The sequence below is a fragment of the Crocuta crocuta genome, unplaced genomic scaffold (assembly GCF_008692635.1).
Source record: "Crocuta crocuta isolate KB4526 unplaced genomic scaffold, BGI_CrCroc_1.0 scaffold30, whole genome shotgun sequence".
Classification (NCBI taxonomy): Eukaryota; Metazoa; Chordata; class Mammalia; order Carnivora; family Hyaenidae; genus Crocuta; species Crocuta crocuta.
Window position 1 is genome coordinate 3615027 of NW_027528345.1, and position 26417 is coordinate 3641443.

The window sequence follows — 26417 nt, forward strand, 5'->3', positions numbered from 1 at the left end:
CCCCCCCCATTCCTTTAAAATGCATATCTTCTGCTCTGGTCAGTTCCCTCTTTCTCAGGCACAACTTCCATAATTGCTTTTCCTTTTTTTGGTTTGTACCATCCTTCATCCACATTTGAGCAATTTCTCAAGACTCTAACTTTTCTTGGCTTTCTTTTCTTAAAAGTTTTCCATGTTTGTTTATGTATGTATGAATGTATTTATTTTGAGAGATAGAGAATTCCAGGCCAGGCTTCATGCTGTCACTGCAGAGCCCAGTGTGGGGCTCAAACTCACTCACCATGAAATCATGATCTGAGCCAAGATCAAGAGTCTGACCCTTAACTGACTGGGCCACCAAGGCCGCCACCCAGGCACCCATCTTGGCCATAACACACTTTACTACACTTCTCTCTCCCTGACTACTAATCAATGATTAATTTTAGTAGCTATTTTGATCATGTTAATTGGCATCAGTTAGTTTTTTTTCCCCACACACCTACATTAATTATGTTCTAAAATATATTTTTAATTTAGTTCTGGAATTTTAAACATTTAAAAAATTTTTAATGTTTATTTTTGAGAGAGAGAGTGTGTGAGCAGGGATGGGGCAGAGAGAGAGGAAGACACAGAATCTGAAGCAGGCTCCAGGCTTTGAGCTAGCTGTCAGCACAGAGCCTGACGTGGGGCTTGAACCCACAAACCGTGAGATCATGACCTGAGCCAAAGTTGAGTGCTTAACCAACTGAGTCACACAGGCACCCCTAAACATTTTTCAATAAAAATAGTATTATCTAAGTTTTAGATTCATGTTAGTCCTTAAAGCTTCTTGTTTCAGTTTAGGATTTATGGAAAATGTTTACCTTGGTTTAAGGTCAGTGGATCTCCTCTTGAGATGAAAGGTGTTTAAAATTTTTGAAAAGTGTTAAGTGTTCCACCCCAGGCCAATCATATAGGTAAGCATTGGTATTTTTAAAGCTCTTTAGTGATTCTTATGTGTAACCAGGGGTACGCACTGCTTTAGGTGCTGGAATGAAAGGATTCTCATTGATAACCTTTTTCTCAAGAATGAAGTGGCATTAGTGTCATGAGAATTGTGGTAGGAGCCATTATCATAACCTTTTTATTTTTTTTGAGATTTTATTTTATTTTTTTTAAAGTAATTTCTATACCCACCATGGGGATCAAAACTCACAACAGTGAGATTAAGGGTCCCATATTCCATTGACTGAGCCATCCAGGTGCCCAGGAACCATAATCGCATAGTGCTCATTGGAAGTTTTCTGAATATGTTTGCTCCACTCTCCGAAACCTTTCATAAGCTGAATGGCATTAAAGAAAGAGATAATTAATGTTTTGTAAAAGCAAAAATCTTTAGATTTCTTTTGGGTAGTGTAAACAGGTACTAATACAGGTCTTTGTTAAAAGGGAAGTGGCATAAAGTGAACTTTCATATAGCAGGGGAAACCTGTAAAAGGTATAAGTCAGTATTCAGGTTCTCGGAATGACTCATGTGGAGGTCATATGAATAATGTCTATTTATTCAGCCACTATTTAATAAACACCTTTACCATGCTAAACAACAGGAGTAAGAGAGGTACACGGTCATTGCCTTTGCAGTGGTGTTGAGTTTGGGAGGGGAGAGTGGAAGAAAAGTAAATTGCATATGATATTATATAGTACTGTCATAGCAAGGTGCTTTAAGAGACCCATGGGGCGCCTGAGTGGCTCAGTCAGTTAAGCGTCCGACTTCGGCTCAGGTCATGATCTCATGGTTCGTGAGTTTGAGCACCGTGTCGGGCTCTGTGCTGACAGCCAGCTCAGAGCCTGGAGCCTGTTTTGGATTCTGTGTCTCCCTCTCTCTGACCCTCCCCTGCTCATGCTGTCTGTCTGTCTCTCTCTCAGAAATAAATAAAACGTTAAAAAAAGCCCAAAGAAGGAACAGCTTTGTTCTTTCTGGAGAATATAAGAAAAGCTGACATTTGAGTGAATCCTGATGGAAGAGTTGAGGATGAAGGCAGCTAAGATCTTCTAGGCAGAGGAAAAGCACTCTAAGCTATGGTGGTGAGAAATAGTGGCACACTTACAGAACAAGAACAAGTGGTAAGTCTGGAGGTTCTGGAACCTGTTGGGGGTGAAGCTGGAAAGGCAGAAGCAAGGTCACAAATAAGCCTTTTTTTAAGGTTAAGGTTGACTCCTCATTCTTCAGTTTATGGGGAACAACTGAGTGATTTTTAAATCAGATGTCTTATCAGAGTGAGCATTCTGGCTACTTTTATAGAGTGAGGAAGAAACAGGGAGACCAGAAATAGGGAGGAGTCCAATGGCTAGACTAGGAACATCTGGTACTTATATACTGAAGTGAAAGAAATAACTGGATTTAATGAAGAGTTAGATATGAAAAGTTTTGGGTCTTGTGTGATTCAGGTTTCTGATTTGGGCCATTGGGTACCCGGTGGTGTCATTGATTAAAATGGGGAAGACAGGAGATGAAGCAGGTTTCTGAGAAGTGTGAAGAACTATTGGCATGTTGAATTGCAGATGTCTGTGAGACATCCACTTGAACAGAGTCAGGATGGAAGTGGAATCATTTATCTACAAGGGACATATTGCCACTATTAATAAATTGACTCCCTGAACTCTGAGCACATTATACAAATTGTTCTAGATGCTTAATATTAATCATTGAACAACATAGAGATCCTTCCTTTCATAAAATTCATAATCTTAATAGCAAGGGACCAATAATATGCATCAAATATAAGTTATATAGTATCTTAGATGACTAGTGCTGTGATTTAGGGGGGTCTGGTAGACAGGTGACATGAAGAAGGTGATATTGAAGGATAAAGATTCAGATACCTGGAGAAAAGCATTCTAGGTCAGGGCGGGAGTGGGGGTTGGAATTGCCAGTGCAAATTCCTAATGCTCATCTAGAGTATGAGGTCCTACGTGGCTTTTCAATAATCATGATTTTCTATTAAAATAGTTATTAATGAAAATAGTGAAAGGAATGGGTTTAGAGAGAAGGGAAAGCTATTTTATTCTGAGTTTTTTGTTTTTGTTTTTTTTTTTTAATCCTAAATGTGTTTAACACTACAGGCCAAAAAGAGCAGAATGCACAGTTATTCGATAGTTTGAGCTGCTGCTATACCCAGTTTGGATAAGGTGACAAATAGATGTGTCACCTTACCTGTGGATTCAAAGTGTGAATGGTTTGGCAGAAGGATATTGCCTGTGACTTTGTGTTTTCTGCTTCTAGGCAACTCTCACTGAACTCCAATCATGCCTATCCTCTTAGCCATCAACTGAAGTTAACATAACCATGGATGGCTCAGTGGAGTGTTCTAAGAAAAGTTTCTTTTCTGGATTTAATGGTATATTAAACATATTATCTAATGAATATGGCATAAGAGAATACCATTTTGTAATCCAGAACTAGTTCTTAGCAAACTTCTAAATGAAGCTTATGTTTTCCATACTAATTCTGTTCTCTGCCTTATTGTGATGTAGAGGGTCCATCCATTTTTCAGTTCTGTTCTTCAGTTTTCATGTCCTTTTGGATCAGAGAACTTTACTGGAGTACTTCTGAGACTCCACTAATGGGAGATTAGTGAAATGGTTACACGGTAAGTAATAGGATCACTTCAGTGAGAGAGCATCTTTGTTTAAATGTAGATGATTGGCTTCTAGTTATGGAATGGGTCAGTAAGTAAATCTGGAGAATGTCATAAATAACATGTGTTGCTAATCAGAAGGTTGTTGAAAAGATTACCTTTTCCCCTTTCTGTTGTCTTAATTCAAGATCCAGCTTACGACCTATCCTCCTTACTGCCCAGTATTCATTTTTCTTTTGTATGTGGTCCTCAAACTGCGTCTTCTGTTTTGTTTTACTAACAGTACAAGGTTGCATATGGAATATTCTGTTTATATTCCTGTTTGCCTAATTATATAGATTTCTTAAGAATTGGGGGTGTTTAATAATTTGGCATGGGCTTCAAATGCTATTTGCTTTTTTTGAGGTGTTTTATACTGGTGGATGCTAAGTATTTTACTCCACCAAGCTCTGTTTAATCTTATCATTTTGTAGTGTTCTATTTTTATATTCTGTATTCTGAAAATATATGGTAATTTAGATAACAATAAAGCATTGTATTCTGATAGTGCTATTTTGTAAAAACATTAATAGGTATAGTAAGAGTACACTTAGAAACTAGATACCTATAGATTCTATAAAGATATCAATATTTTAGCATACTCACCAGTAAGAGATAGCTTTAAAAAATAATTATTACAGGAGATTATAGTCTGTTTATATTTAATCATTGTATTATAGACATTTAAGTAATTTCACTATTGTTTTTTGTAAGGGAAACAAATTTCTTTTTATAAAATTATTCACTTGTATACAGTAATTGAAATTTTAAAATAAGATCTTTAAAACGTATCAGCTTGTATTTTTATTATTTTTAAAATGTTTGTTTATTTTGAGAGGGAGTGTACGTGAGAATCCCAAGCAGGCTCCACTCTGTCGGTGCAGAGCCCGACATGGGGCTTAGTCTCACAAACCATGAGATCATGACCTGAGCCGAGATCGAGTCAGATGCTCATCTGACTGAGCCACCCAGGTGCCCCTCAACTTTTTAAAAAGTAAAGAGAATGTACTTATTTACTAAACATTTTTACATTTAACTGATTTCTATAACTCCCTGTAAGATGAATACTCCACTGGGGCATCATCAAACACAGTCAAATAGCACAACTGTTAGAGGAGTCACTGTAGGAATTGAAATTGTAGTATAACATTAGTACAATGTGTAGCTGTTTCATAGATGCTATTTGTTTCTAGTAGAAATTAAGTTTAATATACAGATTGACACTCTACAGAAGTGGTAGTTAAATTCATTTGGGAGTTTGCCAGATAAATTCATGTTTTTGTTTTTGTTTTTTGCTGTGTTAAAATAGAGAATTTGCCATTCTAACCATTAACTATACAATTCAGGAGTGTTAATAATAAGTACATTCACATTTTTGCAACCATCACTACTATCCAACACTTTTCATCTTCCCAAACTAAAGCAAAATACCCATTGACTGGTAACTTTGTATCAGATAATGTACATTTATTTAGGCTTTTTTCTGCTTCCATTTGTTGAGGCATCTCTTTAATGCATTTGTTCATATTTAGCTCTTTGAAAAATAAATTTAATTGGTCTCTTGTCTCTTGATCGTGTATATTCTAGATGTTCTATTTTGAATTCTGATTATATTTTTAATTTTGCTTTGTACTCGCTGCTTTGTTTCCAATTGCTAGGTTTTCATCAAAGTTAAATACTTTGGCTTTCTTTGCTACTTTTTTTAAAGCTTCTGTAAACTGTGGATTAATTAAAGTAGAAATGTTTTGAGGTAGTAACAATAAAATTCTGTTATTTGCCTTGCAGACTGCCAGGCAGAAAAAACCAACTAGATCAGGAGTGACCTATAAACTTAAGACTATAGGCACAACTTTATTTTTGCACTTGGCTAGTAAGCACAGAATTTCTGTGTAGCAATTAAGCGGGCATAATCTTTCTAGTAGAGCCACTTCCATCCTTTGAGTTTCTTGTAAAGTGGTAGATAGAACTATAGGCTTGAGTAGACTTAGATTCCCTGCTTTTTCTTTTGTTTCCTTTTTTAAGATAAGACTAGTTCATAGATTTGCAAATTTCATCACGATTTGCACATTGCTTCTATTATTGTTACTGTCTTCTTTTACCTAAGCTTGCTCAGTACACTTTATTTCTTTTGGGGGAAAGTCTTAAAAAGTTCTCCATCATGGGAGATACAGGCTTCAAGTTCTGGAATGAAGTCCCAGGAGTAAAAAAGCACAGCATAGAGAATATAGTCAATGATATTATCATAATAGTGATGTATAGTGACAGAAGGTGGCTACATTTGTGAGCACAGGATAACATATAACTACCATGTTGTACCCCTGTAACTAATGTGATGTTGGGTGTCAACTGTCCTCAAAAAGATCTGAAAAAAAGTTCTTCATCAAATTTTTATTTAGTAGATACAGTAGTTTTTGATGAGTTGATGATTCTTGCCTTGATTTTGGGATGACTTTTGAACATGGGTCTATTTATTGCCAAAATAACACTGTAGGGATTTCCAGACTAAGGATGCCAGATTTTTTTTAAAAAAAATATGTGATATATTTTAAAGCCAGCATTCTTAATATTCTAGATAAAAATTACCATAAACATTTCATACAGTTCTTTCAGAGATAAGGATAAGAGAGATGTCCTGCCCAGCTCTCAACTAGCAAAATTAGGAGGAGAATTCTTTTAATATAATTTGGTTGTTCTTATGAAACTTGGGTGGCCTCTGGTGGTCAAAATAATCTCTTCTATTTTTAAAGATGTGTTTGAAGGGAGTTTGGCTTACTAATGGTCATAATTTCTTATTTTAGGGTTATTTTTCTCCATTGGTTGATTTATACAGACACAAATCCTTATGTCTGTATTTTTCCCCCCCTCCTACAGGAGATTGTTGAAAACTTTATATTTGATTCCTGAAAGGACTCAAGTAAGTAGTATAGTAGTTATTCTTACATTTTTTGGTGGGAAGCCAGTAATTTTAATATTGTAGTGTTATATATCTAGTTAAGAATCTATATAGTATTTCCTTAGAACTCTTGTAGTTTTTGTTTCATTAATTATAAAATTTTACTTTTACTAGTTTTCCTTAAGTTTATTAATGTATATTCATAGTTTTTGCCATCACTTTACACATTATGCTTATTTTTTTAATAAAAAAAATTTTTAAAGTTTTATTTCTTTAATCTGTATACCCGATGTGGGGCTTCAACTCAAAATCCTGAGATCTAGACTCCTGTGTCTCTGACAGGGATGCTTATTGAATGATTCCCAAGACCTTTAAATGTACTTATTTTTGATATGGATCATAGGATGTATAAAATATGCCTTGAAAATATTCATCTTCCTATACTTAGCCACGCAGTCTCCCCAGTGGCAGGTACTATTCCTTCTCTTGCCTATACTTCCAGAAGTATCTGTGCATGTGCATATGTATTCATACCCTTTCTTTTTATTTTCCCAGAGTGGCAGCATATTCAACATATTAATCTACTCTTTGTTCTTTCTTACTTACCAGTATATCTTGGCAATCTTTCTATGTTAATATCGAGTGACTTTGAAATGGCTTGCATAATGGTACTTTATATTGGACGTACAACATTTTATTTAATCTATGCCTTCCTGACCAACATTTTACATTGCTTTCAATCTTTGCTGTGCACCTGTGCAAGCATACATAGAAGTCGAATTGCCAGGTCAAGCATATGTGCATTTAATATTTAATATATATTACCAATTTTTTCCTTGTCTGCACCAAGTTATACTTGTTTCATTACTCTATAAGAGTGTTGCTTTTTATACTCCAGTGAAAGGAGTTTGATTTTTGCAGAGGTTTGGGTAAAAATTAGTATTCCATTATAGTTTTAGTTTTCATTTTTCTTATTTTGAATAAAGTTGAGCATCATTTCAAAAGATTGAGTCATGGTATTCTTTTTTTAAAAATTTTTTTTAATGTTTTGTTTATTTCTGAGAGAGAGAAACAGCGTGTGCAGGGTAGGGTCAGAGAGAGAGGGAGATACAGAATCTGAAACAGGCTCCAGGCTCTGAGCTAGCCATCAACACAGAGCCCGACGTGGGGCTTGAACCCATGAACTTGTGTGATCATGACCTGAGCCGAAGTTGGACTCTTAACCCACTGAGCCACCCAGGAGCCCCTATCCTTCTGTGAACTGACTTCGTATCATTTGTCCATTTTTCATTTGTGTTCATTTTTTTCTGTTATTTGGTTTCAATTGGTTGCTGTTATTTCTCTGTCCTGTCAAGTAGGATAAACTGATGGATTCAATAAAAGTGGGATAGGCAGAGTAATTTTGACACTTTCTTTTCTTTTTGTTTCAACTTTCAAGCTTCTGTCAAGTCTTGTACCTAAAAGATTGGTTACTTTGAAATAAGTTTTTTTTTTTTATTTTTTATTTTTTATTTCTAGGAGAGAGAGAGAGAGAGACACCGTGAGCAGGGGAGGGTCAGAGAGAGAGGGAGTCACAGACTGAAACAGGCTCCAGGCTCCGAGCTGACAGTCAGCACAGAGCCCGATTCTTAATCATGTCTTTATGGACATGGAATTCAGGTTGACCAATGTTAAGAGCTAACTTGGAACTAAGATTTTTCTAGGCATCTTGGCATTAGTTCATTTTTTAGGTCTATTTGTATTAGAAGATATCGTAGGTTTGTTTTTAAAGAGAACATTAAGATTGTCTGTACTATGGTTAGTGTCAAAAAATACTGCCCTAATCTTCTAGACTTTGTTTTTTTCTTAGCCTAAACCATTAGAATTACATACTGCCAAGATGGGAGATGTCCTCTCTTTTTTCCCCCTTTCGTGTTACTACCTCCTAAGGAGCCACCAAAAATCTTTTGACCTGTGTTTTCTCTGAGGAATTTTCCTTCTTTACAAATCTGTGGACTAGAGTCTGGATTTGTTACTCTATTTTCTATGTACTAAAAGGCCCTGAGTTAGTACCTGTTCCATTTTCACTTCTTGCTCATGATCATCCTTCTACATATCAGATGATTCATAGTTCTTAGGTCGGATCCTGCTTCATTTTCTCCTGGTTCTGCCTTGTTAACTATTTCTCATCTACTCTGGTGGTTATTGAGCTGCTGCCTGTGGGCTGTCTGCCTGTTTTTGTAAATAAATTTTTTTTTGGAACATGACCACACTGCTGCATTGATATGTATTGCCTATGGTTGCTTTCATATTATAACAGTAGAATTGAAAGTTATGACAGAGACCTGTGGCCTGCAAGGCTGAAAATCTTAGTCTTTTACTGGTCCTTTACAAAAAGTTTGCCAACCACTTATCTATTGTATTCCTATTTCATAGAAATGACCTTCAGGCTATTTCCTGCACCCTTTTCTCATCTTCTCTATGCATTAGCCCTTCACCCAGAACATATCAGTTCTCAGTCAAAGTAGGAAGCCTCTCTCTGCATCCCAGATGTGAAAAATGTTGACAGAACTTTTAATTTCAAATCGTATGATAGTGCCTTTGCATTAAAATAAATCTGTAGCAGTAAAAGCAAAATTGAGAGTGCTCTATTTTGTGGTTTATTGAGTATGTTTTTATAGGATTAAACACTTAAAGTGTTTAGTACTTTTTTTGGTTAAAACCATTTCATTGAGGAAAAAAAAATTTCATTGAACATATAGAGAAAAGAGAGAAGCTCCAAGAATGTAGAAAAACAAAAAACTTAGTCTTACAGAAACCATCCATCAAGAAATGGTAGACTGCTTGCTGATCAGCATTTGAAATTATTCATGAAAATGAATCTTTTCTATTTTGGTATGGGAATGAAGAAATATTAGAGATTTTTTACTACAGTTGATGGGAACAAGCTCTTTGAAGCTTTATATAGCCTTTAAAATGCAAGGTGGAGCTTTCTATTATATTTTTTTAAAAAGAACATTTCAAAATTATTTGGAGGAAAAATTGCCTTAATCATTCTTTTTTCCTTTTGGTCACTTACATTGTTTTCATTAAGTACTTCTAGAATATATTTGTGTTAGAAAGGAGCTACTTGTTTTTTTAATCTTCTCTACTACTTACTGAAAATATAAAAAACGTAATTCTCTGGTTTCTTTTTGTTTAGTGGCTTACAGAAAAGATGAAATGTGGTCCGAGGGACGATATGACTATGAAAGGCTTCCAAGAGAACGGGTACCTCCTCGAAGTCACCCCAGTGTAAGTTGCTACTAATGCAGAATAATTCACAACCTCGTATCCAAGTGACTTTGGTACACCAAAGCTAGCCCCCTAACAAAATCTTTAAATGCCATAATTTACCATTTTAGATGGAAATATAGACCGATTAAGTTTATCATTTAAAATAAAAGGCAATATTTTATTCATGTAGATAATCTATATTTTATATTGGCTAAATTTCTAAAACGGGAAGTTTTTATATTGAATTTGTGAAGAAAATTGAGGTTTTGTAAAGGTAGACCATCAGTTAATGAAGGAGTATTTGAGCACCTGCTCCTACTATTGGCTGTCACCTATTTTTCTCTATTCCTAAAAATGTTTGCAAATTGGACATGTGAAATTAAAATTTAAGAGCAGCTTGGGCAGGCAGGCAGCTTCTGGTGTACTGTCCTGTTGCTTGTCTCTTTGTTGCTTTGGGGATTTTTAATGAGGCCTTTTGCTTATTATTGTATTCCCAGCACCATCTAGTACCTGGCACATAGTAGGAGCTCAGTGTTTATTGAATGAATCTATGTACTTTTTCTCCAAAATTCTGTGCAGAGACCCAAGGAAGGGTTTGGAGAAGGTCAAGAAGCTGTAAGTCTTAAACTTTTGCACAGGCCCATTCTTAGCACCAAGGGATTTGGATTGTGGTGATGATATGTAAATATATTATGGATTCATTATACATCTTCAGAGGGCACAAATATTTGTTTATATGTTATTTTTTCACTTCTATATCCTTAGTCCTACAACCCATTTAGATTTGTAAAGTCACATTCAGCATTGTCATTTGGCCTCAATTATAGCTTAGGTGGGGTTGATCTAAAATGATGAATGATGGGCTTTTTGGCTTTTGCCTCGGAGGAGGCGAAGGTACAGCTGTCCTCTGTCGTCCTGAATCTGGGTTCATACGAACACCAGCTGCTTCCTCCATGCCGGCAAAGTTTGAGATCCCAGCCCCAAAGTGATCAAAGTGTATACCTGAGGTGCACCAGTGGGGAAGTTGCTGCTACGTCTGCCCTAGTCCCCAAGATCAGCCCCCTGGGTCTGTCTCCAGTAAAGGTTGTTGATGACATTAACAAGGTAACTGTAACTGAGGATTACAGTGAAACTGACCTTTCAGAACAGAAAGGCCCAAATTGAATTGGTATCTTCTGCTTCTGCCCTCAAAGCTGTCAAGGAACCACCAAGAGACCAAAAGAACCAGAAAAACATTAAGCACAGTGAAAATACCACTTTTGGTGAGATTGTCGACTTTGCCCGACAGATGCAGCACCCATCTTTAGCCAGAGAACTCTCTGGGACCATTAAAGAGATCCTGGGAACTGCCCAGTCTCTGGGCTGCGATGCTGATGGCTGGCATACTTATGACACCATAGATGATACCAATAGTGGTGCAGTAGAATGCCAGCTAGTTAAGAACTACAAAGAAAAATATTATAAGAAAGGATCACTTAAGAACCAAAAAAAGGAAAGAAAAGACAAAAGATTGACAAAATGAAGAGTCCTGCCATATTTCAGAGTGGGTTGACTTAATTATTACTATATGTCATTCTTTCCAGGTTTTTATTTTTTTTGTTTCTTTATTTTTGAGAAAGAGAGCGCTTGAATGTGAGTCAGGGAGGGACAGAGAGGAGGACAGAGGATCTGAAACAGGCTCTGTGCTGAGGCTAGTGCAAGGCTCGAACTCAGAAACTGTGAGATCATGACCTAAGCTGAAGTTGGACACTCAACTGATTGAGCCAGCTGGCGCCCCTCCAGATTTATTTATAGTCTGTTTCTAATTAAAATTTCAATTAAATTCTTTTCAACTTGATAAAATTACTTTATCATTTACCTGGAAAAACAAACAAGTGATAAGATATAAACGTAATGTGGGACTAATGCATGGATGGGAAACGGATGGGAAAAGGGATGACTTTAGAAAAAAAAAATTAGGACCCCTACCTTACCAAGGATATATCCCATTAGGAATTTATATTTCAAGGATACTTAAAATAATTTTCTGTGCAATTATGCCACCAACTGGATATATGGATGGGTTTGTTTTAGTTTTCAATTTTGGGTAATTGCTTTTTTTTTTTCCCCCTTAATGTAACACAGGACTCCAAATAATAAAATCAGGTACATTTAGAGAGGGGATGACTTTTTTTTTTTTTTTAAGTTTATTTTGAGAGAGAGAGAGCATATGCACGAATGGAGGAGGGGCAGAGGGAGAGAGGGGGAGAGAGAATCCCAAGCAGGCTCTGCACTGACAGTGAGGGGCTTGAACTCAAAACTATGAGATCATGACCTGAGCTGAAATTGAGAATCGGATGCTTAACCACCTGAGTCACCCAGGAGCTACTAGAGAAGGGATGACTTTTAAATGGTAGCTTACTATAATGTCATTTAACTAGTTCCTGCTAGTTCCATATGTAAACGTCTTAATCTTCAAAACAGTGCTGAAGTGTTGAATGGTACAACATTTATACTACTCAGCAGAATGTTTTAGAAGACGCAAAATGTAGGTAGGGGTTTATATACAGACTCTCCAAAGGCAAGGGAAAGAAAAGCAAAAATGAACTATTGAGACCTCATCAAGATAAAAAGGTTCTGCACAGCAAAGGAAACAATAAGAGTAAAAGGCAACTGATGGAATGGGAGAAGATATTTGCAAATGACATTAGATAAAGGGTTAGTATCAAAAATCTGTAAAGAACTTCCCAAACCCAACACTTGAAAAACAGATAATCCAGTGAAGAAATGAGCAGAAGACATGAATAGACACTTTTCCAAAGAAGACATCCAGACGTGGGAAACAAATACATGAAAAGATGCTCAACATCACTCATCATCAGGGAGATACAAGTCAAAATCACAACGAGATACCACCTCACACCAGTCAGAGTGGCTAAAATTAACAATTCAGGCAACAGTGGATATTGACAAGGATGTGGAGAAATGGGAACCTTCTTGCACTGTTGGTGGGAATGCAAACTGGTGCAGCTGCTCTGGAAAACAGTGTAGAGGTTCCTCAAAAAATTAGAATTACCGTCATAACCCAGCAATTGCACTACTAGGAATTTATTCAAAGGAAAGAGGAGTGCTGTTTCAAAGGGTCGCATGCACCCCAATGTTTATAGCAGTGCTATCAACAATAATAAAATTATGGAAGGAGCACAAATGTCCATCACTGATGAATGGATAAAGAAGATGTGGTATATATATACACAATGAAATATTACTCTGGTGATGAAAAAGAATGAAATCTTCCCATTTCCCACAATGTGGATGGAACTGGAGGCTATTATGCTAAGCAAAAGAAGTCAGAGAAAGATCTATCACATGATTTCACTCATATGTGGAATTTGAGAAAATTAACAGATCATAAGGGAATGGGAGGAAATATGAGATAAAAACAGAAAGGGAGACAAACCGTAAGAGACTCTTAAATACAGAGAACAAACTGAGAGTTGATGAGGGTGGGGAAAATGCATGATGGGCATTAAGGAGAGGGCACTTGTTGGGATTAGCATTGGGTGTTATATGTAAATGATGAATCACTGGGTTCTACGCCTGAAGTCAAGACTACACTGTATGTTAACTAACTTGAGACCAAAAAAATGTAATTTCAGACAATAGTGGGAAATATTCATGATCAAATCATGGAAAAAGTTGTGATATAAACCCTGTATTACACCATTCTGCATTATATATGAATGCTGTGTTATATCATAGAAAACACTGCAGGGGAAGTTGGCCTAAAGACTGGAGGCAGAGGGACCTGCCAGGAGCCTGTAGACTATTGCTAGGTAGGGGGATTCCTTTAAACCAGTCATTGTTCAAACCGAGCTGGAGAGGAGTGAGTTTAAAGATGCGAATAATCTGTTATTAGTGTCTTACGACAAATAAGAAGGGCCCTTTGGATCTCTAGTTAGGTCATTGTGTGAGAATGGGTTTGAGAAAGTTCATACCTAATAGCCTTTGTTTTCTCCTAGGATAAAGTAGAGGAGATGAGGCCAGCATTGAATTTGGAACAGCCATTGTTGGTGTCTCTTCACCAGAGATGTTTAAAAAGACTGTTGATGAGAGAGTAGTGAGTTTATGCACTGTAAATTATAGGGGCGCCAGTCTGCAGGAATGTGCACTTTATTACCTAAGTAGCCCAGTTTAGGAGTGGAGAAAGCAAGTTGTATTGATTTCAGATTGCACAATGAGTGATAGACTGAGAAACATAAGAATATTGAAAGTTCTGACTCAGAATTATTGAGGTAATACATGATGTGTTATGGGCTGATTCATAAAGGAGCTAAGACTATAAGAGGGACAGTGGGTTAAAAGAAATGAGGGGTTGAAGGACAGGAAAATCTCAGTGAGGTTGAATACCAGGGAATGACAGAAATATAGGCAACTGGTATTTTAGAGTGTGGAGTCTCCGAGAGAGGACAGTTCTGAATAATTAAAGTTCAGTGGATGGTGGTCGGAATAGAGGGTGAGTGAAGGTTACTGGAGTGGAGATCAGAAAAACTTGGAGGCTAGATTTTAGATCAGTGATTTAAATAAGAGGCTCTCAGTCTTTGCCATACATTAAAGTCACCCAAAGAGCTGGGTGACATAAATACCAATGTCTGGGCCCCACCCAGATAGTTAAGGCCTAAGCTTTGCAGGTAAGATATGAACATCAATGTTGTGTAAAAGTTCTTCAGGTGACTCTTAACGCAGTTAAGAAATGCAGATTAGGTGAACACTGAAGTCACCGATGATGACAGGTGTTGAGGTAAAAATGACAGGTGATGGAAGTTCCCAGTGGATGAGGATATTGTAGTAAAAGTAAACAAATTAAAACATTTTCATTTTTATTTAATTTATGTGTGTATAAATGTGAAACAGAGGCTTCTTTATAGAATAATTTCATCAGCAGGAAGCAGATATGTTTTATTACCACAAGTGCATTTCAAATCAGACTAGAGTTACTCATTCAACTGTCTCTAAATGCGTAAAGGTAAATCTGACTTTCCTAATTTCTCTGGCTACTTGCTTCCTCCCAGATGAGGAGGAGCCTAGTTTGCCTTTCTCCTGAGAGCACAGAACCTGCTCAGACCTTGTACAGCTTCATTCCTTTCCTTTTTTGGAAAAAATTTTAATCCATTAGATTTGTCCCTACATTCCCCCAATCAGTCTCTCCTGGTTTATAAATTCTTCAGTATTCCCACATCTTCAAGACTCAGATGATTTTATTAGTGAACTTGGCCTTATTTTGGTTAGAAATTTAAAGTCTTCCCTTTCCCTCAATTATGTGCCTTTGATGGCTCTTAGAAATTATCCCTTTGCCTTCTATGTTATACCTACATTTTAGTTAAATAAAGTACAGTATCTTAAACTTTTTGGTGCCATGGATCCCTTTAATAGTCTGGTGAAGCCTATGGATCCCTTTTCAGAGTAGCGTCTTTAAAACGGTAAAATGAAATAACACAGAATTAAAGCACTTATATTTGAATATATTTGAATATTTACACTTATATTTGAATATGATTCTCAAACTATTAACAAATTTGTGATGTAGTAAAATGTACTTTAGTAGGCCAATAAATATTAAGAGCTAATGGTCAGGTTCATTACTGTATTTTCAAAATAATGAGAATAAATGGTTTTTGAGATATCTGCAATAGCTATGATATGATATCTGATTTCTGTTAAGTGATGAAGCCACAGATATTGCTATTGTTATTTTGTTTTCTGTTGCTGCATTTGGGTGAAAAAAGTTAATTTTACATTCACATATGATTTGAAGGACCTGCTAAATCCTTAGGCTAGAAAAGCGTTTGATAAATTACAGTAGAACAGAAATATCAGTAAAGCTATTATTCCTGACTTTGGAGCTAATAATTAAACTTTATTTAAAGCTTGTGTATTGTGCTTACAAAGCAGAGCTCATCTAATGTTATTTTAAAAATCGTACTTGTATATCACATTGATTTCCACAAGAATGTTCACAAGCAGCATTGTTTGTAAAAGCTCAAACTGGCAACAATCTGATGTCTAACAGTGGAATAGATAAATGTGCAGTTTATAGAGCAGTGAGAATGAGTGGACCTGAATGGACCATCGCAAAACCAGCACCATGTATGAACGTCACAAACATCCTACTGAAAGAAAGAAGCCAAATACGAGAGTATATATCTTGTATTTCCTGTTAAATAGTTTCAGAATAGGCAGGACTCACCCAGTAAAGTGGTTACTTTTGGGAGGGGGAAGTAGTGACTGGGAGAAAGCAGAGGAAGGCTTTTGCTGTACTAGGCGTGTTCAGTTTTTTCAAGTGGGTAGTATTACACAGTGTGATTACCTCGTGAAAATCTATCCAGGAGTACATTTATGACTTGTATGCATTTTGTATATATGTCATACTTCCATAAAAACATAAAGTTTTGAAAAGACAGATTATTTTTTTCTAAATATAAAACTGGTTAATCCTTTAAAAAGTAGGAACACCCTCTCATTAGTGCCTGGGGAAAAGGAAGGTAAAGCTCTATTTTATTTTGTATATTTGGATTCTTTTCCTAACAGAAAAGCAATTTTACTGCATTTCTTTTTTTCTCATTGCTATCATTTATTCATTACTTATATTCAGCTGTTAACATTTGATGAAAACATGGTTTATTGTGTATTTATGAATCTGTCCTTTATCCGTCTATTTAACGCATCTAATTTTTTGAAATATTTCAGAGTAAACTGGACAACAATATGTGTGCTTTTCATTAACTACATGGGTATACCTATCATTAAAGTACAGTATTTTTTTCCAACTTTTTCTAAATGTGAAAATTACACATGTGAAATGCAAATCTGAAGTGTTTATTTGCTGAGTTTTGACTTAGAAATATTCCTTTGTGTAGAGCTACCCTAGGAGGTGTTTTCCTTTTTTGACTGACAGAATTGCAAGAACTATCTTTTTGTTGTCATTATTTCCAGGAAGGAAGGATCAGTTCTTGGCTATATTCTGTAACAGTGTGTCCTGATTTTCTGGGGCAGTTCCAATTTCAGATATTTAACCCATTATTTGCCAAAGCCATTGAAATGCAAAAACACTTCTATTTCTTTGAAAATTCAGTGAATGAATAGGTACTATTACAGAAATGTATGTTACAAAAATATGAGTGATCAGGAGCACCTGGGTGGCTCAGTTGGTTAAGCATCCCACTTCGGCTCAGAACGTGATCTCACGGTTGGTGGGTTCGAACCGCGTGTCAGGCTCTGTGCTGATAGCTAGCTCAGATCCTGGAGCCTGCTTCAGATTCTGTGTCTCCCTCTCTCTCTCCCCCTCCCCTGCACATGCTGTGTCTCTGTCTCTGTCTCTCTCTCTCTCAGAAATAAATTTAAAAAAAAATTATAGGGGAGCCTGGGTGGTTCAATCGGTTCAGTGTCCGACTTTGGCTCAGGTCATGATCTCAGTTCGTGGGTTCAAGCCCCTCATCGGGCTCTGTGCTGACAGCTCAGAGCCTGCAGCCTGTTTCAGATTCTGTGTCTCCCTCTCTGACTGTCCCCTACTCAAGCTGTCTCTCTCTCTCTCTCAGAAATAAATAAGTTACATTAAAAATAAAATAAAATAACATAAAAATTATAAAAAGAGTGATCAGAGAGGGAATCTGAAGCTTTCAAAAGCAGAAGTCCACCAGCCTGTGTGGTAGACTTTTTTGTTGTGTGTGGTTTGTGTGGTAGTTTTCTAGTTAAAAAACAAACAAAACATGTGATGCCAGAAGTAACATGAAATTGATATAACAAAGTAGAACGTGTATTAGGTGCGTAGTGCTTACTCTGTGCCAAGTGCTGTTCCAGGTGCTGGGAATAGATCAGTGAATCGAGACGAGGCTTCTGTGCCCATGAAGCTTACATTCATACTAAATTGATTGTTTTAGGCAGTGATGGGATTAACTATTTATATGCTATCATAATTAGTTTGCTGGTATCTTTGTTGTAGTTGTTTTTTACTTTCTTATAAGGACAAATATTAAAGATGTAAAAGTAGACAAAATAACAAAATGAACTCATTTTATTTTGAACTCAAATCATCCAAGTGGCCTTTACCAGCTCTTGGTCATTCTTTTTTTTTTGTCTATGCCTCCCCCAGCTTTTTTTCTCCCAGATTATTTTGAAGTAAATCCAAGATACCCTATTTCACATGTAAATAAAGATTTTAGTATGTTTCCAAATGATAAATATGTTTAAGAGGAGTTGCTTATCAAAATTTTTCTTTTAAATAAAATATTTTTGTGTTAGATTTCATGCCACATATTGTAATGACAATGGGAAAGTTTTTAATGTTTGTTTTTGAGAGAGAGTGTCTGTGTGAGTGGGGTAGGGGCAGAGAGAGAGAGAGAGACACAGAATCTGAAGCAGGTTCCAGGCTCTGAGCTGTCAGCACAGCTCAGATGACACAGGGCTCAAACTCATGAACTGTGAGATCATGACCTGAGCCAAAGTCGGATGCTTAACTGTCTGAGCCACTCAGGCACCCCTGACATTGGAAAACATTTTAAAGAAACGTGCTAATCCTCATAATTTGCCCCAGTTAGTAACAAGACTAAACATTAGTGTGGAAAATTTGACACTAAATATTGAATGATACAAAACTTGGTGCTTTCACTAACTGAAAATATTTCTCATAAGAGGTAGTTCTATTAAATTGGAATTGATAGCTAATTAAGAAATAATTGCTTATTTTGTAACAAAACATAATCACCATTTCGGATGTAAAAATTGTAAAACTAGTTTGTAAGTATCTTAATCAAATTTTCATTAGCACAAGCAAAACTGAACAGTCCTTATTTCACAAACTCAGAAGCCCCAATGGTAGGAATTGTTCTAGCCCCAAGATAGTGACCTATGTGAATGTGTAAATTTCACAGACCTATAACTTCTCAAAAAGTATGTATATGCAAGGTTTTGCTTTCTACGTCCTGACAGTGGATCATGATTAAGTAAAATAGGCTTAAACATTTTTTTAAAAATGAGTTACATATACTTTTTTATTTTGGTCTGATCATAATAATTTTGGAGGAGCAAATCTGATAGATTTTATACGTATGTTTGGAAATTCTAGTAACAGCCATAGAAAATTGGTACATGGTATAAATATACAACACTTGTATTAAATTGATATGGTCTGATCTTTTTAATGGGATACTGTACATATTTTTCATAATGAACTAAAGCAGTGAAAATTGATTTCATCGAGGTAAATTCAGATTATATGTCCACACTCAAGATTTGAAATAACCTGCATTTTATTTTTTAAAATGTTTGTTTATTTTGAGAGAGAGAGAGAGAGCAAGCACATGCAAGTGAGGAGAGGGGCAGAGGGAGAGGAGAGAGAATCCCAAGCAGGCTCTGAGTTTTCAGCACGGAGCCCGACCAAGGGCTTGATCCCTTGCTGAAATTCAGAGTTGGACACTTAACTGACTAAGCCACCCAAGGCGCCCCTGAAATATCTGCATTTTAAATAATAGAAATGTTTTGATTCCATTGGGTTAATTTTTAAATTAATCGAAAATGATCCTATTATCCTGAATCTTTTAAGATCTTTAGAAGTTAAAATTTTTATTTCTGGTTTGTATATAACAGTGCCATTATTTTCCAAGACATTTCTAAAATGAAGGCTCCAACCTTATCAGTACCTGACGCCTTGTGTATTTCTGTTAGCATTTAGAAAGGAAAATTACAGGGCTTCTGGGTGGCTCAGTTGGTTAAGCGTCTGACTCTTGGTTTCAGCTCAGGTCATGATCTCATGGTTTGTGGTTTCGAGCCTTTTGGAGTTCTCTCTCCCTTTCTATCTGCCTCTCCTGCTCATTGACATGTGCGTGCTCTCTCTCCCTTTCTCTCAAAATCAATAAACATTTTAAAAAAAGAAAAAGGAAAATTACATGTTTATAGCTCAGTGTAAAATTTGTAGGAGAATTTCAAACACTGATGGTTTTTCCAACAAGGTCAATATAAAATACTGTTTGAACTTTTTTATTAAAAAAAACTTTTGAAAAAATTTCTGAGATCTTTGCCTCTCATCATGTATTTTATTGGGGAAAAAAACTCCTTGCATAGTATTCCTAGATAAGAAAGGAACTTTCTGAAAATATAATCACAGACTCCTCCAGTCATCTTCATTTCCTTAAATCTTTTCATATAACTAGGGAATTTTCCTTAAGAATAGATGCCTATTATAGAGGTGAGATGGTAATAATGTACTTATATTTGAACAGTCTCAAAACGTAAAGAAAATGCCAGTTTGATCTTCATTGCCAGATACAGAGCTGTCATCAGGAGGATTTGTTTTGTTTATTTTTTCTGTTACTGATTAACAACTTTGGAATGATTTCACTTTATTTTTATTTGGAAAAAACAATTTATTATATCTATGACTAAATGTGATTCGAGTTTTACTTCTTTGAAAGTTTTACCATATGCATTTTATAATCCTAAAATAACTTTGAATTAGAGGAAAAAGTTGCTTTGTAAAATAATGAGCTCTCTATTCATAAAAGTGTTTAGACATGCATACTTACGCCACCATCCCTCCAAATAAATATTTACAAACCAACAAGGATGTTATAGAATGGAATTGTATGGTTTCTTGGTGGAGAAATCAGTGATTCTAATTTTAAGAATAACAAATTTTGATTTAGAGAATGCTGTAAATTATGTTGCTAATTTTGGCTTAATGTTGAGTTTTTTTAAGAAGCTCAATGTTTGTGTAGATTTAATTGAAACCTGTATTGAGAGATAATTTTTATAAGAGCATATGGGTTCATTTGTCTCCTACATGTTATGTAAACTATATGATTTAATGTAATATCTAACATACTAAAAAAAAAGAAACCACCTTATAGAACCATGGGAAAATTAGATCATTTTAATTCTTAAGTAGATATGAACTCTTAATTTTATTTTTTCTCAGCATATTAACAAATTTCCTACCCACTTGGAAATTGGAATAAGACACTGTAACTTAATGACTGAATAATTGTAGTTATTAATGTTAAGAAATTATTTAAGAAAGTAGACACTTGGAGGGATTGTGTTTCACTTAGACATTAAAAAGGTAATCACAACAACAAACGTTTTTGAGTACATAGTGTGCCCTACACGTTGTACTAAATGTTTTACAATCTGCTTTTTATTTAGTCTTCATAACAGCTCCTTGAGGTAGGTAATAGTATTAATCTATTGTATTGATGTAAAACTGGACATAAAGATGGTAGAGTAATGCCCTGAATGTTGGGCTTTATATTGGATTTTGTTTTTATTTTGTCAAACCAGTTACTTTAATTGAGCATGTCGTATATTTTGATTGTTTTCTAATTTCTTTCACATACATTTAATCTGATATTGATAGAAGACAAACCATGAATACTCCAGGCAAGATTATTTATAAACACATGTTGTGTAGCTCTTTAGTCCTTGTTGATAACCATTTTCTTCAGGTATTTCAAAGCAACTGCTACTTAAGATAGGTGTTCTCCCTCTGTCCAGTTTCCCAGCCCCCACAAAAAAATCCATTGCTTAAACTTTATTTTAAAGTTTATATATTTAAGAAAGAGAGAACATGGGAGGGGCAGATAGAGAATCCCAGGGTGGCTGCACTGCCAGAGCCTGAGCCTGCCTCAGGGCTTGAACTTACAAACCAGGAGATCATGACCTGAGCCGAAACCAAGAGTCCCAGTGCTTAACTGACTGAGCCACCCAGGAACCCCTAATTGCTCAGACTTTAAAACATTAACTTACTATTTTGAAAATGAGCTCAAATTTTATATTGGGTTTTATTTTGCTTCTAGACTGTGAAATCAAAGGCTGTCTTTGCTCCAGTGCTTCTGGAGAGATAGCAGAATGTTTCCTCTTGATGGTTCTAGCTCAGTATTACCTCCCTGTTTGCTGTTGCTTAAGTGTAAAGATTTTGTATTTCTTGTGAATAGTATACTTCAAACACAGTAGACTAAAGATGTGTCTTAAATGATTTTGTTTTTAAAATTCTTAGGCAATTAGGATTAGAGCTACTATAACATTCTTTCTGTAGTTTATTTTTTACTAAAGTAATACTGTATTTTTTGTTTTATTTATGATTGATTTTTAGTATTGCTGCTTGTTATTTTAAACACCTGGCTTCATTGAAGAATTTTATTTCCTTTAATCCATGTGAAAACCTTACTATTAGTTATATTCATGTTATTTCATTAATGCATTTTTCTTTGTTTATACATTTATTTCTATTTGATTAAGGATAAGAACTCCTGTACTTTTTAAAAAACCTTTCCAAAACCAAATAGAGAAATTAGTGATTTTTATATATTTCTTTTTGTCTGTTTTAGGATGGCTACCATAGAGTAGTTAATATTGTGCCAAAGAAACCACCACTGCTAGACAGACCTGGTGAAGGAAACTACAATAGATATTACAATCATGTTGATTACCGAGACTATGACGAGGGCCGCAGTTTTTCTCATGATCGAAGAAGTGGTCCACCTCACAGAGGAGTATGTAAATTTCCCCCATGTACTAATTGTTATATTTTATAAGCTTAAAAATCATGTAATTTTTGAAATTTGTTACTGACCATGAAGGCAGTTGAATAAACACTTCCTGCTTGATGCTCTGTTGACTTGCCTGCTAGAGCTGTCAAATGGGAACTGGTAGTGGAGAATCTTGGGACAAAGTAGGTAAGCCACTCTGGATAGCTCTATCTAAATGACATTAATTCCAACTAACCTGTGTTTTTATCCCCTAAATTGGAAAGAATTTGCAGAAGCAGGTAAAGGTAATCTATTTATTGCCTTGATACTCAAAAAGTGATGAGCAGGTGGTTACCATCTCTTACTGGAGGTACTCACTTAAATTACTTTGATTATTTTCATTCATGATGAAATGCTGTGGGTGAAGTTGGATTAAGGTTGTTGAGTTTTAGTCTCATGTTTGTTGTACTGATTGAAATCTACTTACTCAAATTAGAAAGCTCTCAAAACACTACCTGTCCTATATATAATAAGCACTTTTTAAATGTTAGCTATTATTACCACGGTTGTTATTGTATTTTGTTTCTTCTGATTGTCTTTAATACTCCAGAAGTATGTTGCAATAATCTGTCATTGAACTTGATTGCAACTATTTCTTGATGCAGTTCCTTTGAACTTAGTTTGTGTGTTTACATTTCTCCTCTGCTAGACTATTTTCCTACATTTTCTTTTTTCCCTTTGCTTACTGTATAATACAGTATTATAATTTACAGTACATATTCAAACATTATTTATATTAAAATTTGACCTCACATTGGCTGTTGGAATTACTTTCCATACTTTACCCTTAAAGTGATTTAGCCAGGGTTATATGTGTATATGTATGGAACGCTAGTTCTCTGATCACTACATCATGGTGACCCTTAAGAATTCTAAAGTAGTAATGAGACTATTCAATGTTTTCTTGTAGTTTTAAAGTTTGGAGTGTGCAGCTTCTTTCTCATAGAATTGATTTTTGTTTTGTTCAATTTTTAAATGTGCTGTTCCTTTAGGAAGAAGAATTTAGTGTAAAAAAACTAAACATGCGTTATCTCTATCCTAGAAATAACTGTACTTTGTCTTTGGAGCCATTCTTCAAGGTAGTCTGAAGAAGAAAAAATTTGGCCTAGCATAAGATTGGGCCTTATGAAAACCCTTCTTATGAAAACTAAATGTGGCCATTTAATATGGATAGGGAATTTGGGATTCATTGGACCAATTTGCATTTGAACCCTCGTGAATATGATTTTTTCCCCCTAAAACCGTGTAGCATAATAGTGCCTCAACAGTACTTTTTTAAAATTACAAATTGTGTTCATTCATACTTTATACATTTTCTCTTTAAATTCTCTTCAAACAAAAATGACCCTACTTGATATTCTTAGGACTCTTGTGATACTAAATTATCTTGAGTTCAGTTACATAAACTAACTTTACCCAATATCATCTTATAGCTTTTGAATTTTCTTGATCTTTCATTTTGTTGTAATGTCTTTTGTTTCTTTATATTTACTGTTGAGAAGGAAAATGATGAATACATTACTCTTATGTAAGAGTAGAGTATATGATGCTAGAGAAGACCATGAAAATATTTATTCTAGCTGAATAAGTATTTCTGATTATAAATAATTCACATTATATTCTGTATATAATTTTAAAGTAATTGGGCGTGGATTACTATGTGTGTGTGTTTTTAATGTACCTTTCGAATGTATCTGTTTTAGAGGACACAATGTTTTTTTTTTTAATTAATCATAAACTTAGTGCCACATGTTGATCTAATTTAACTTATCAGTAAGTGATGTTTTCCTATTATGTTGTTTCCAAATTATGGGTTTTAGTGGGAGTCAAGATGAGAAAAGAAAATTTGAACAAGTGGGAAAGTAACAAATGTTTCCTGGTCTTGAATTTGAAAATTGGTGAAAGAACTTGACAGAAGGAAATAGAAAGACCTGTAGGCTTGATTTAATTTAAATTGAGCCTTTGTTCTTATAACAGCCTTGAGCTGTTGTGATGTTGGTATATGTTTTTGGCAATAAGGCTATTAGGGCCTACCAAAGAAATACTGTAAGAATTTTCATACAGATAGATGGTACCACAGGTTGTCAGTCTACTAAACTAGTTGTTATGTGTGACTTGCTGTATCTTTTTTTTTTTCTTTTTTATGCCTTTGAAACTCAGAGAAATTTAGAGAGGTATTTTTATCCTCATATTATTTTGGTCTTAGAGATTAGTTTCCACTAGTACTGTTAGATAAACCCTACTTGACCAAAATAATATAAACAAATCTGAGTAGCTTTTTTATTTTACAGGATGAATCTGGCTATAGGTGGACAAGAGATGATCATTCCACGAGCCGACAGCCAGAATACAGGTAAAAAGATAAACCTAGTACCATAACTACTCTGATACCTGATGCACAGAGCTGTCTGATGTTGAAATCTGACCTCACTGCTTATAGATGAAATATTTCTACTTAGGATTTAAATTTTTGAAAGCAACAAACATTATACTTTTGTGATTAATATAATAGCACTAATAGCATTCTGTGTCAATTGGCATTTTGTAATTGATAATAAAAAATAATGTTTGAACTATTGATATATTCTTATCAAATTAGTTATTATTCCTGATGTGTGATATGGATTATAAGGTATCTGTTTACTTAATTAGAACGTTAAGGCTGTTTTTTTCCCCTCCGGAATATTTAAGTTATTGCAAAGTTTCCTTTATTCTTACTTATTTTTAAATATTTAGTTTTGAGAGACAGAGACAGAAAGAGAGAGAGAGAGAGCGTGATCAGGAGAGGGGCAGAGAGAGGGAGCGAGAATTCCAAGCAGGCTCTGCACTGTCAGCACAGAGCCCAGTGCGGGGCTCGATTCCATGAACTGTGAGATCCTGACCCAAGCCAAAATCAAGACTCAGACACTTAACTGACCAAGCCACCCAGGTGCCCCCAGGTTTCTTTTATTATAAGCTGACATTCTTAGATGCTTTAGTTTGATCAGTAAGGTTCTATTGGAAAGACACATTTTGGAAGGACCTCAGGCGTTGTTAGCCTTGGTTAACTATTGAAGCATCTGATAGAATAGTTAGGAAAAAAAGAGGGACAGACTTAATCAAGTTTTTTTTTTTTTAATGACTTCACAAAGGAAGTAGTAAAAGTTCTAAAAGCTTTTTAAAAATTCTTATGAACAGTCAGAGAATAGCCTATGGAGAATGGAAAGGGATCAACTGCCACAACTCTAGGTGCCAGAAGTAGACAAGAGGATTCAGTGGATGAGAGCAAGGCAGTTTATTACTCCCAGCCCAGCAGTCATCAGGGGCATCAGCATGGCAATGCTGGTTCCCTGCCTTCACGTCCCATAGCGTGTGATGCAGTGGGCAGGGACGAGAGCCGTGCATACAGTGGGACGCACCGCAGCTGAGGAACACAGCATCAAGAGCTTGCTACCTTTTTGTAGTAAACAGGAAACAAGCCAGTCCTTCTTTCACTGAGAATGAGTAGTCACGTGCTTATGCTGTCGTCACCTTGACATATTTAATTGTATGACCAGCTGTAGAAATTGTGCGTTGTCAGCAGATGGTTAGGTCTTATGATTTGGAGTACATGGCAGGGATGTGCAGGGATGGTCTGAACCCATGGTGGACTGCCTCTCTCAAAAGAAAGAATAGAGAAAATAGATGCTGAAAAATACTTTCTTTTTAAGCTTATTTTTTGAGAGAGAGACACAGAGCATGCGTGAGAGAGAGAGCAAGCATTCATGAGTGGAAGAGGGGCAGAGAAAGGGAGAGAGAGAATCCCAAGTAGGCTCCACGCTCAGGTCAGTGTGGAACCTGACTCAGGGCTTGATCCCATGAATCGGGAGATCATGACCTGAGTGGAAAGCAAGAGTCATCCACTTAACCGACTGAGCCACCCAGGTTTCTTGATACTTTAATAAAATTTAATTACAGTGTTAAACTTAACACAGTAATTATAAAGACTTTTAGCTAGAAATGGAAGAGAATTTCCTTTATCTGATAAATGGGGGTTTGTACTGAGTGGTAAAATTAGAAGCATTTGCTTTAAAATGAGAATGAAGCAAAGATGCTTGT

At 35.7% G+C, this 26417-nt stretch overlaps 1 protein-coding gene across 12 annotated transcripts in view; it reads left to right on the forward strand.

The window, feature by feature from the left end:
- PPHLN1 (periphilin 1) overlaps positions 1 to 26417 on the forward strand; it is a 182178-nt gene that overhangs the window by 37571 nt on the left and 118190 nt on the right. For 6 of the 12 annotated variants that reach the window (XM_077753221.1, XM_077753218.1, XM_077753217.1 and 3 more), the window contains 3 exons: positions 9710 to 9801; positions 22140 to 22304; positions 24632 to 24693. In XM_077753221.1, the coding sequence (XP_077609347.1) occupies positions 9730 to 9801; positions 22140 to 22304; positions 24632 to 24693 (299 nt within the window). In that variant the 5' untranslated portion in view covers positions 9710 to 9729. Of the gene's footprint in view, positions 1 to 6506; positions 6550 to 9709; positions 9802 to 22139; positions 22305 to 24631; positions 24694 to 26417 lie in introns of all 12 variants that reach the window. The other 6 variants (XM_077753216.1, XM_077753213.1, XM_077753214.1 and 3 more) reach the window with 2 other exon arrangements.